At 38.6% G+C, this 12,811-nt stretch overlaps 1 protein-coding gene across 7 annotated transcripts in view; it reads right to left on the bottom strand.

The window, feature by feature from the left end:
* Positions 1–12,811, bottom strand: part of LOC149314859 (homeobox protein Meis2) — a 253,578-nt gene that overhangs the window by 6,933 nt on the left and 233,834 nt on the right. For all 7 annotated transcript variants that reach the window (XM_089522011.1, XM_089522013.1, XM_089522015.1 and 4 more), the window contains one exon: positions 1–36. This exon is cut by the window's left edge and continues 23 nt beyond it. In XM_089522011.1, the coding sequence (XP_089378137.1) occupies positions 1–36 (36 nt within the window). The remainder of the gene's footprint in view (positions 37–12,811) is intronic.

Below are 12,811 nucleotides of genomic sequence, written 5' to 3'. Positions count from 1 at the left end.
ATAGGCTGTACTATTCTTCTTCTGGCATTAATAAACCTGAAATAGAACACAAAGTATAGAAATCTGTTTGTCAGCTCAGAGCTGTACTTTTTTTTAAAAAAAACTTTCTTTCATTAGATTCTTCCCCCCCCCCTTTTTTTTTTTTAAAAAAACTTTGGCAGAGCTGCAATTCAGGGAGGGAAAAAACATTGAATAAGGAAAGAAAAAAGGAGGACAACTACACATAATGCACCAGTTAAGAAAGTTATTTACTAGAAGATAGTGAACTGCAAGTAAAAATATGCACAATAAAACACTTGACTGTTGGCGGTGGGGGGGGGAGGGAGGGAGAGGAACATTACCAATCTGGTAAAAAGTTCCACAGAGGGCTTTATTATTTATTTATTTCCATCCCTCCCAATTCAGCAACCATTGCAGCTCTCCATAAATGAGGTCCAGGCTTTGCTATTCTGTGCTTTCCCAAGGTATTGTTAGGTCAGCAAAGCCATCAATTAAGCTGTCTGAAGTTTTATCACTAGCACAGCAGCAATAAGTGCTGGCCCAGAAAGAACTCCTGCTCTTCTGCAACTCCTGCAGTTTAAGCCTGTAAAGTCAAGGGTCATTTGGGGGTCAGTGCCAGCTGGGGGCGACCTTTTCAACCAAGAGTGGGACACCAGGGCAGGGAGCACAAGGCAACTTCCAGCCATAAACCGGGGCACCTTTCAACTTGATAGAAAGAGGGGAATTGCAGGTACATGTGTTTAATATTAGCCCCCAAAATAGCTTCTTCTCCCATCAAGTACCATAACTAAAGGAGAGTCCGGGTAATCTGAACATTAGGCAAAGCCCATTATTTGGCAGGGAAAGCCTGGGTTTAATTTTGTGGGTAATCCAAAAATAAATGCTTGCATATTTCCCCATTAAGTTAATACATAACAACCCACATCAGATGATCTTGTTCAAACTATCCCCAGTAAAATGATTAAAATAAAATAAAACAAAACATTATTTTAATTGCACAGGTTCATTCGGGTCCTTTTCTGTGATTCACGAGGCATATTTGGATTTCTTCTGTTTCTGTGTTCAAGCTGTGTGTGTTTTGGAATGCTTCAGTATCTGTTTTTCAGGTTTTATACAAAACGGTGTAATTTAGGTTCCAGCCAAACAACCCTTAAGAAATATTATTTTAAAAGGTGAACAATTCACCCCATTCTGGAATATCAAACATGTCTATTGTCCCAAATAATCTGTTTCAAGCTCTAATTCAGTTCTGTTTCAAGCTCTATTCAGTTCGCACTGAATAGACACTTCTGTAAGCTTTGGATAAGGCCAATAGATTTACTAGACTGTTTAGTAAAGCTGTGGTACCCAGTTTTGGGGCTCCAGACATAATCACTGAATTTCTTTCAGCAAGTTTTAAGTCCACTTTTTACCTGTGAAACTTCTGCAACTGTACACTATTGGGCATTCCATGTAGCATAAGATGCCTGCATATATTGCTCCAAAGACTACACAAATTACTTTGTATCTTGCTGTTTACATATCAAAGCTATCACTTCCTATTTAAATACACTCCAGTTGTCAAAAAAATCTTGCCTTATAATTAGTCAAAAGCAAATGCCAGGCCTTTCTTTCTTCTTCTTTACCTTGTTTCTCCAGATAATAATGATTTCTGTCACCAAGGCTATATTCCTAGTGCAACGCTGTGAGTTCAAGACATATTTCTGTCCTCTAAGACAAAGGTCTTTGATAGGGCATAATGTGCTTTCCAGTAACTGCCACACTGACCAAACAGGGACTGACCCCAGCCTTCTGCAGCCAGCATGTCTTTTATCAGCTGAAGTTAACGCCAAAAGAGATTAGCCGAAAAGCCTGATAAGACTGTTTTCTCTTCAATGAGCTTCTAATGGCGTATGCAGATGGCAGGGTTTAAAGAAGGAAACAAGCACATACTGTACTTGGGCTGGTAACACACAACAGATTCTCCTACACTTTGAGCCTTGCTGACCCTTGCTTTCTTCAACCTAGCCACTCATAAGGTAAATTAAATTGCTTTTTCAGTTTTTATTTCAGCTCCAACCACTTTTTATTATTTACATCTGGTGGTCCCCTTATTTATGTCTCTTTCCACTTCCTTACAACACTCCTTTACTCAGAGGACTGCAATGCATTATGGTTCTTCATTCTCAGCAGGAGAACACTACACTGTCTTCAAACAAATAATTAAGGGGAAGGTTAAAGGGGTTCACCTAAAGGTCATATCTTTAGAAACTGGTCAGAATGTATACATTAATTTAAAAGGGGGGAGGCATCCTCTCAAGTTCTTTTTTTAAAGGGAGTTTATACAACACTCCGACAATTCATAATCTGTTGGCCAAAGGGACACAAAACTGATTTTATGAACATAATTAAAAAACACACTCTGTGGCTAGTTCTATTAAATCAACACGTTGTCAGAACAGAAACTTTAGGAGGATGATTTGAAAGTCCACTGAATGCTTGAACATTCTTGGTATATAGTAGAATTTTGTATGAGTGCATAAATCTTTAGAGAACTAGTATAAGAGATGTCTGATTCAATTGATCTAACAGATAGTTTGTGAGAAAACATTAGTAGGTTAGTGATTCTCAAATGTGAGAGACCCCTTGTTGGGTGGGGGGGAGAGAAGATTGTATGGAAGGAGGGCACAAAATTCCAAGGAAGAAAATGTAGAATAATTCTCATCATACAAGAGAATTTTTTCTGTTGCAACCTGGTACACCATGCATAGAGTTTTTCAAGAGACAGGAAGCACATAGAAGAGTGTGGGGACAATTGCTTCTCCTTTGGCTGGTTGGCTCTAGGATAGAGAATCTATACTCGGTTTTACACCTCTTATAATGCCAATGTGAGAAGAGTGCCCATTTCATTATCCTTAGGTATATCACATCATTACTGTGAACCCTTGCAATTATATCCTGCCTTTCCTCCAGTGAGCTCATGGTGGTGCACGTGGCTCTCCTCTACTTTATCCTTACAATAACTCTATGAAGTAGATTGGGCCAAAAGGTCACTGGCGCAGGCCTAAGGTCACTGGTGAATTGCATAATTTAGGGAGATCTAGAACTGGGATCTCTCACCATGCTGCACAAGGTCCTGCCTCGGGGATGTAGAGTGGATGCAGTGCTATTAGGGCTGGGCAAGGGAGGGAGATCATCAAAGAATGTTAACTGTGGCTTGTTCCTGCTGCAGTTTTCCAGAAAAAGAAACTACAGCATTCTCCTGGATGGAAGATGAACTCATTATTCTTCCTACTGCAGCTGTGAAGGGACCTATTCTCTGGTCCTTGGGTGCTTCCTTCCTTCCCTCACTCCCTGCCTTTTTCCCAGCATTAAATGACATAGCAGTGCCAAGTTGCCTGTAGAGTGATAGGATGGGTGCAAGGGGCTAATGAATAGCCCCTTGCATTGCACCCAAAGCAAGTCACATGCATCACCAGCAGGACTCCTGTCCCTAGCTACTGCAGCAATGACACTCTAGCTGTTTCAACGTTTTCAAAGATCTGTGAGCTTATGTGGCAAAGAAATGATTGTTAGGTTGTGAGGGTTTGCAAAGTATTATTATTATTATTATTATTATTATTATTATTATTATTATCCCACCTTTTCCCTAGTTTGGTATTCAAAACTGCTTACAACAAATTAAAAAGCACATAGTTTTAAAAAAATCACAAAATACAAAAGTTAAAAAGAGATTTAATGATTAAAAAAACACCCAGATTTAAACATACACCATTAAACACACACACACACACACACACACACACACACCAGCATTAATTTAAGAAAAGTGAGAACTAAGAGGTTTTAGAAACACTACCCTAAGAGAGTTTAAGTGGATGTAGTTAAGTTGGGAAGTTGTTCTGTTTAACTAGCTAATTAAAATCAGTTAAGATATGAATCAAGTTGGATATTTGCTACCACCTGGGTTCCAAGCCAGCACCACCCGAGGTGAGTTTAAACTGACTCCTTTGGACAGGAGGGTGATGTCGGGGAGGCTTCGAGTAGGTTTGGGGGCATGTGTCATCTAACTGTCATACCGCTAAAGTGGTTAGGCCATGTGTTTCTGGCCCAAATGTGCCAAACAGCTACTAGGCAGTAGGAGTAGTGTGTGTGTGTGTGTGTGTGTGTGTGTGTGCAGGGGGGATGACACTAGCAGAGGATCTCTCAGACGCAATAGTGGTGACACTTTAACTCTTGTTAGTACTGCACAGAGGAAGCTAAAGAGAAACCACTCTTGAATGCTTCTTATTTGAAAAACTTGACAATGATGAGACAATCCAAAATGAAGCAAGAGATAGTGCAGGAAGATGAGACTCTCAAATGAGAAGGTACTCCACGAGTTACTGGGGAGGGACTAAGGACAAGTACATTTGTGTCTAATGACACAACTTGAACTCAAGCTGAAAAGGCATTCAGCTTCTGCTGACAGGCTCAGAGGTGAAAGGAAAATCTAAAGCAATACAACACATATAATTGAAACACAGACTATGAGAAGCATGAATAAGGAGAAGCTAGAACTCATAAAACAAGAAATGGAACTTGTAACATAATATTTGGTATGAATAAGCTAAAGTAGACAGGAATGTGATATTTTCAAACAGATAATTACGTAGTATTTTAGTATAGAAATGAAAATTTATGAAGACGGGGGGCATTAATAGTGACATGGGAAGTAGCAAAAGCAGCCAGAGAATATAATGCAAAGTCTGACAGGAAAACCTATCAATATATATCAGTCCGTTTTATAATAATTTTTAATGCATATAGTTTTAATTCATTTTAAACTATTTAACCCTTTTAATCTGTCTTTTATCTTGCTAATTGTTTATTTTGTTTTTAGCCTTTCAACATTATTTTTAGTATTTATATTTTTTAAATTTGTAAGATTGGTTTTATTGTATGCCACCCTGACTTCTTCAGATAAAGGGTGGGATAAATATTTTAAAAGGTAATTAATTAATTACCCACTTCAGAGATGGAATAGGAACATTTTTTGAAAGATTATATGTGGGTATCAAGTAAGATATTGAACACCCATCCAAACAGGGCATACTTATTATAGTAACTGACTGGATTTCAAAAGCAGAACACAGAGCAGAATTAAATGCTATAGAAGAATTTGGCCCAGAATCAAGAAACAAGAACAGCTTACAGAATTTTGTAAAGCCAACAGTTTATTCATTGCAAATACATTCTTCTGGCACCCAAACAAGAAAGTGTGTATGTGGACATCACTGCATGGTCAATGTAAAAATTAAATTGGAAGGGGTAAAAAAGGAGAAGTTCCATTCTGCCAGCTAGAATAAGTCCAAGACTGTAGCACAGCCCATGAACTGGTTTTTTTAATACATTATATAGTAAAGCTAAAGAAGTACACTAAATTAATCAAAATGCCCAAATAAAATCTTAAGAATTATTATTATTATTATTATTATTATTATTATTATCCTTTATTTATAAAGCACTGTAAATTTACACATTTAATTATTATATTCTAATAAATTTAAGAATATACTGGTACAGTTTAAAGACCATATAAAGAAGATATTTTCAGTACTTAACCTAACTGACAGGTAAACAGAAGAACTCTGAACTGATGAGGGCCATTGCCAAGCAAGAATGAAAACTGACACTACCTAGAAATAAAAGCCTTCAAATGGTTAAGGATAGATGAGAAGTAAAAGTAACTCTTCAGACTGTTAAGGACATGTGAGAAGTAAAAGATGACAAAACCAGGGTCAGAATCCAAAATACAATTGTTCAGTGACTTGTGTGCAGGGGCAAAGAACTATTATAATAATCATTGCAAATAAACAGAATGAGATGGCAAAAAGGAAGACCTCTTCTACAAGATCTGAGCAATTAAAAGGAAATTCAAACCAAGAGTGGAGATGCTATATGACTAACCCAGAATGATGATAAAATACAAAGATAATGGAAACAATACACTGAGGAATTATATGAAAAAGAAGAAAGGACAACCAATTCATTCATGGAAAAACCTTTTGACCAATTGCTTCAAGAAAGAATCTTTTAGAAAATGAAGTGGAAGAAGTTCTGAAAACAAACAGGTGGTTAATAAATTACCAGGAACAGATGGGATACCAGTAGAACTGTTTCAAGCTGTAGAGCCAGAATCCATCCAAATTCTAATAAAAACTACCAACAAATAGGGAAAACAAAGCAATGCCTTACATACTGTAAATGCTCAATATCCATATCAATATAAAGAAAAGAGACAATTGGGATTGTAGTAATCATCAATTGCACTACTCTTGCATGCAAGTTAAGTCATACAATGGTCAAGATTTTGTACCAAGGAGTTTTACACACACACACACAGACACATACACACACACACACACACACACACAGAGAGAGAGGGGGGGAGGGAGGGAGGAGAGAGAGAGAGAGAGAGAGAGAGAGAGAGAGAGAGAGGAAATGCCATATCACACTTTCGGTATGATATCTTTTGCATAAAAAGTAAAGCTTGGCGGGTTACAGACGGGCAGGGAAGATGTCTTGAAGGTGTCTTCCCCTGAAAACGGAGCCTCCAGACCACCCGCCCCGGGGGCGTGGCTAAGGTGTATGGGGCTTCCACACTGGGGGTAGTGAAGACGCCTCACCTGGGGCTGTTTCTTACCCACAGCTTCCATACCGCCGCCTCGCAGGACGCTGCAAAGAGAGAGGCAGCTTCCGCACGGGCGGCCAAAAACGCTGCTTTTTTTTCTTTTGCCGGCTGGCGGATGCGCAGCTGCGCAGCTGCGGCAGTCAGCACCGAAGGCAGAAAGCATATGTGCACATTTAAAGTTCCCAGGCCCCTTTAAACTTTTTCCCCTGCCCTACCTAAGAACAAAGGTGGCCTCCTGCCAGCTGGTGATCAGCTGGTGTTGGCATCCTTGTCTGCTTGCATGTTGCCAGTGTCACCAGCATCATGGATGCTTTCTCTCCTTTGGTCCCCGCGCTCTTGCTGAATCTGCAATGCACAGCCACAGCTGTCGCTGCTGCCACTGCTGCCACCGCTGTCCCCCTGCCATCCCCCATCACCTCCCTTGTACATATGTAAATATTTAAAGTTTTAGCGTTTTTTTATTATTAGGTGAAAATGGTGCAGGAATGTGTGTAGGGGTTCACTTTAAATTCCAAAGTTTCCACAATTCTAGCAGCGCATGCGTACATGTTGCTCTAGAGTTAGGGTTACGAGCATTAAAATAGAGTGCAGCTGTGCTGCAGCTTCCACATCTGCATGGCATCTGACGCTCTAATTAGAGTCTCGGTGCAAACTGCGCATGTTCCAGGACCCCGACTCATTATGCGACGCAGCTGACTCGGAGCCTTTAAATGGGCAACTTAAATTAGCAGTGTAACAATTCTGGCGTACCGGTGCAGCAGCTTACAGACGGAGATGCGCAGCTGCGCAGTATACAGAAAAGAAGCAGGAAAAAGCGGCACCTTTTTAATGCCGCTTCTTCCCGCTTGGGGCGTGCAGGAGGCGTGTTCATGGCGGCATTCAGGTAAGGGCCGTCTAAAGGCTATACCTTCATGATGTCATGAGCACACCCCTTTTTGCCCGTCTGTAACCCGCCCTTGGTTCAGAAGTAGAAGCAGCACTAGGGGATCATATTGCAAAGATATGCTGAATAATGGAGCACACCAAATAATTTCAGAAAAAAGTCATCTTGTGCTTTATAGATTAAAGCAAAGCCTATAATTTTATAAATTATGACAAACTATGGTTTGAGCTAAAGGAAATGGGTGTGCATCAACTTTTGATGTGTAACTCATACTTGGGACAAGAGGCCTAAGAAACAGAATGGTTTTCCAATGGCAGGGGAGTCATACAAGTGTGCTTTTTACCATGCTCTTTGTTTACTTTTTCATACAGAAAGTGGGAGTAGATTTTGAGGAAGAAGTCATGAAAAGGGGGAGGGCAACTTTCAGTTTAAGATATGCAGATGATATCACATTACTAACAGAAAAGAGCAAAGAATTGGCACAACTACTGAGGAAAATTAAGGAAGGAAATACAAACGCAGCATTTCAAGTGAAAACAAAAATAATGTAAACATGATTTACATGACATTGAAGTAGATGATTAAGATGCTGAAAGAGTTAAAGATATTCTATACCTCAGTCATTGATCAAAATAGAGACAGTAGTCAAGAAATCATAAGGTTATGACTTAGAAAGGAAGCTATGAAAGAATTAGCTATGATTCTCAAGTGTAATGATACAACATTAAATATCAAAATCAGAATCATTCATGCCATCCACTGATGACTGTGAAAGCCAGTGAAAAAAGCTGACAGGTTAAGAAACAATTCATATGAAATGTGGTACCGGGAAGGAGTTCAATAGATACCATGGACTGCCAAAATGACATATAAATCAGTATGTGAGCAAATCAAGCTTGAACTGTCACTAGAAGCCAAAATGACTAAACTGAGACTATTGTACTTTGGACATACTGTGACTGATTGGAAAATATGTTAATGTTCAGTAAAGTGGAAGTGAATAGGGGAAAGGAAGACCACATTATAGACAAAGTGATTCAATTACGAAAAAATGGCCTTGATTTTGTAAAACCTGAGCATGGCTGTTTATGACCAGGGCTCACGGAAACTCTCATAGTTACTACAGGTCAAAGACAACCTGATGGTTAACAACAACAACAGGGTTTTTGAGGCTTTTGAAGGAACTCTTACATCACATTTCTAAAAACTGTAAAAAAATGAAAAACTCATATTTCTATAAGAAAATATGTAGATAATTTGAAGCACTTCAGATATGTATATAATTGAAGTACTTCAGAAATATGTAGAAACACTTGAAATGCATGTGAAGTAAAGGTTATTGAGAGGATCCCTGGAGGTCACTTTAGATGTCTGCTGCTCTATGGCACAAATAGTTTAAACAAATATAGGCTGTGGGGTCCCAGGATCTCTGAGAGATCCTCTGCTATTGTCACCCTCCCTCCATACACACACTACTGCTGGTGCCCATCTAACCTTTAAACACGCATTCATGTTCAAGTGAAGTATTTGAAAAATGTTCTCTTATTTCTTGATAAATCCTTCCTTTCCTCTCTGTCTTAGCTTTCAGAAGGAATAGTGAGAGAAATACTAGAACCATCAGTTTCTGACAGATGGAATCCTTCCAAAGCACCAAGAAAGTACTGAATTTTAGCAGATTTTCATAAAAATATCCCAGCTAATGGTCCTAAATTATTTCACAGTGTGATAACCATTGTTAACCACCATCTAGAACAGCTCAAGAGGAATACATGGAATTGGTGTAATAGTCTTTGAGAATATACTTTCTTCACTACCATCACTACCTCCCCATCATTTTTCCATGTATATCTAAGGATTAATGCTTTACTTATGTAGAAGATGTAGTTTATGGTGCACCACTGCATAGCTCTTAACTCTTGGAACTTTGATAAACCATGAAATATCTGGGACAGTCAGCTTTTGAGATGCCCAATTCAGTGAGAAAGCTCTCAGTTCTCCACAAGTAGAACCTGAACAAGTTGACTGTCATTTTCTCCTCTTTGCAAAGGTGAGCATACCAGATTCCTGACAAAAAATAAATTATATGAGGAAGTAGGCTGATTCTCTGACAAATAATGGGCGACAGTTCCTTCCATTCATTTGGTAAAGGTTCTTGGAGACATGAAAAGAGTAAAAATAATAGCAAGGTTGAAGTGGTAAGTCCTAGGATAGGATAGTTATATCTGGCATTAGTTGAAGGCTTTTATGCAAGAGCTGAAATATGGGTTCCAAAAAAAATTCTTAGAAACCAAAGTGCAGTAATATGTCAAGCTCATCGGCAACAAGAACTAGTAAAAAACAAAACACCTCCACTACAAGAGAAAGATACCTCATCCCATTTCCTACAATATCTGGGAAAACAGTTTTTATTAAAAAGTGAAACAAGACCAACAAGTATATTGTTCATAAGACTTCAAAGACTTATTATTGTCAACCATTATCATAGTTAGAGACTATTCAGCAACTTAGAAGTTAAGTTTTCTGAATTCCTTTTCCATTGTTGTCTTAGTTTTCAGTCAGTTAGAACCTTTGGAGATTTTTCCCCCTAGCACTAAAAATAAAGCAGTTTGTGGAAAAGGGAAAGGAAAAGGATTATTTTTTGTACATGAACAGTAGTGTGTGAAAATGGTGATAATTCATTCACAATATGTAGGAAATAGTTTTCTTCAGGTTTTGTTCCAGTTCACTGTATGGCACTGACATTTTCAGTAGAGGGCTGACATGCTTTAAGCATGCAAAATAAACCCAAATTTGTTCACTTTTAATGGAAAAATTAATCTTTGTCCAAGTGACATTTCAGAATTTGAAATGTACATATGACATGGGCCTTGCTAAGAAATTTAATCATTTTCAAATCAAATACAATCAATTTTTTTTATTTAATAGTAAACTTATCAAACCGCTATAACTTAAAATATGGTATGATCATAGTCATATGAAAAGTAATTCTAAGCATCTCAAACCATCTACAGGGGAAAAACCCACCTTCCTTTAGATATATACATTCATTCCAGGTAGAAATGCTCTTGCCCACTCCACATGTGATGAAAGCCCAAAGAAGATACCTGTATAAACATAAACTACTTATCTCACTTATTTGCTTATAAACAGAAATTCCCTTAAGTAAAGCAAGGCCCGGTACAGGCTAGCACTTTGCGTTGGCCTGGGGCCAAAAGTAGGGCTTGGTAGAGCGGAGTGTCCGTATGCTCCCGAGCACTACTGCAAGCCACGGACACCATCTTGGCATGCCGCTATTTACATGGGTCATGCCATGATGATGTGCCTAATGCGCCGTGTCCAAACAGCGCACGAGAGACGGCATAGCGCCATGCCAGGATGCTTATGCTGCCTCTTTAGCAGCGGACAAAGGACCCACATTTCGCAGCTCCTTTTTCCAAGCACATCGTTGCCATGACATGTGGTCACCCTGGCAATGATCCAGGGGAGAAAGGGGCAGCTTCTGGCCACCCCTTTCTGCCCATCTGTATCCCCTCCCCCCAGTTTATTGTGGGGCTACAATTCTATACACAACTACAAGGGAATAAGGCATACTGAACACAGTGGGATTTATTTCTCAGTAAAGACGCAAGGAATTGCATTTTAAACGAATGAGAAACCAGAATACAGACAACATCAAACGTGGATATCATACATGAATCTTCAAGATGCAAATGTATAATTGTATAGTAGGGCAGTGAAAAACATTCCGGCTTTCTTTCTCTTCTGCCATAGATGTGGCTGAAAGCCACAGGAGCACACATTTTATGCAATAAGATGACCTATGGAGTGATTTGCATGATCAGAATATTCGATAAGTGCCATCTTCCTATGTTCATAACGTATCTTGAATACATTTCACATGGCCAACATTATTTAAATGGTTTTACTAAATACACAGTTCAAATGATGCCAGAGATCAATGAAGTATATCTCAGAAACTATAATAAGAATTGTTGAGGACATACTATACTTCATAAACATTTTATTTCCACTCAGGGGCAAGGCAGTAAAGGTAAACAGGGTGTTAATCAGAAACATGATAAGACAGTTGTTGATACTGACGCACTTGATGCTGAAAGGATAGAATTCCAGCATGAAAGACAAAATCATGCATAGTAGGGAAAACACAAATATCCTGCAAAGAATCACAAGGCTCCATGCCTGAAAAAGCATGCAAGATACAATAGTGTTGTAAGTCTATTTCAGCAACTTGCTCAGTCTCCATTCTTGTAATTTTGCAGCAAAATTGCAGGGCCAAATCATGACAGAATCATGATTGATTCCAGGCTGTAATCCAATCATCATGAAGGATTACCTGTACAATATATGTGCTTCAGAAACTCTATAGAAACATATTTCCCTGTTGCTTTAGTGAGTTTTCGAGCTCAACAAAAACAATTTAGACCTGTAACTAACATTACTAGCCCAAGCCCTTCTCTAGAATAGAGAGAATATGCTGTATGAGATAGAGAGCCAATTGTGAATCCCTGTGAGACATGCTCTTTCTAGAACTACCAGCACCATAGTTTATTTTGTAGATTTAGGAGGAGGGCAGTTGATGAAAGTCAAAACATCCCAGTAATCATGTAGATTGATCCCAAGGACAGTACAGCCAGTGTTTCTGGAAAAATATTTATACCATCAATTTCTGCAGGACTTTTCATCTTGCTTGAAGTTATGTTTTAAAATGTATAGCAAAAAATGGAGGCATGATAGGCAAGATCCAATGTGGGCCATACTGAAATTTTTAGAAAGGTACATAAAACCTTTGTTTCATAGTTCATGGACATTTTATGTATGTCATGATATTATAGGTATGGCCCTGGCTCAAATGTTTGTACTATCTTTCCCATGTTATCTATTTCACCATTTTTAGAACGCTATCATGTTTATACTTTTCTGGGTGTATTTGTACTCATATATCGTGAACACAAATGGCATGCCAAATATTGAAAAAATGGCTGGAATTAATATTCCAATTCAAAAACAGGATTTTTGAATTTTCACATTAGAAATTCTATCAACAACAGCAAAAAGTAGGAATACAAATTCATGTTTCCTATTAAAAGTTTATTTCTGCTGCTCCTCCCATTCATCTCCATTATATTGTCTATTTGTGTACACTCATAGCACCAGATCAAGTGGTTCTCAGTGACCTTTGCCAACATATATACTAGAAAGCCATGAGATGGAGCCAAACTATAGTATAATTGCTGGAGACAGATTAAAGTATTCTT

The sequence above is a fragment of the Sceloporus occidentalis genome, unplaced genomic scaffold, assembly GCF_023333645.1.
Source record: "Sceloporus occidentalis isolate IW3139 unplaced genomic scaffold, rSceOcc1.0.p SCAF_4, whole genome shotgun sequence".
NCBI lineage: Eukaryota > Metazoa > Chordata > Lepidosauria > Squamata > Phrynosomatidae > Sceloporus > Sceloporus occidentalis.
This window is presented reverse-complemented; position numbering and strand designations above follow the sequence as displayed.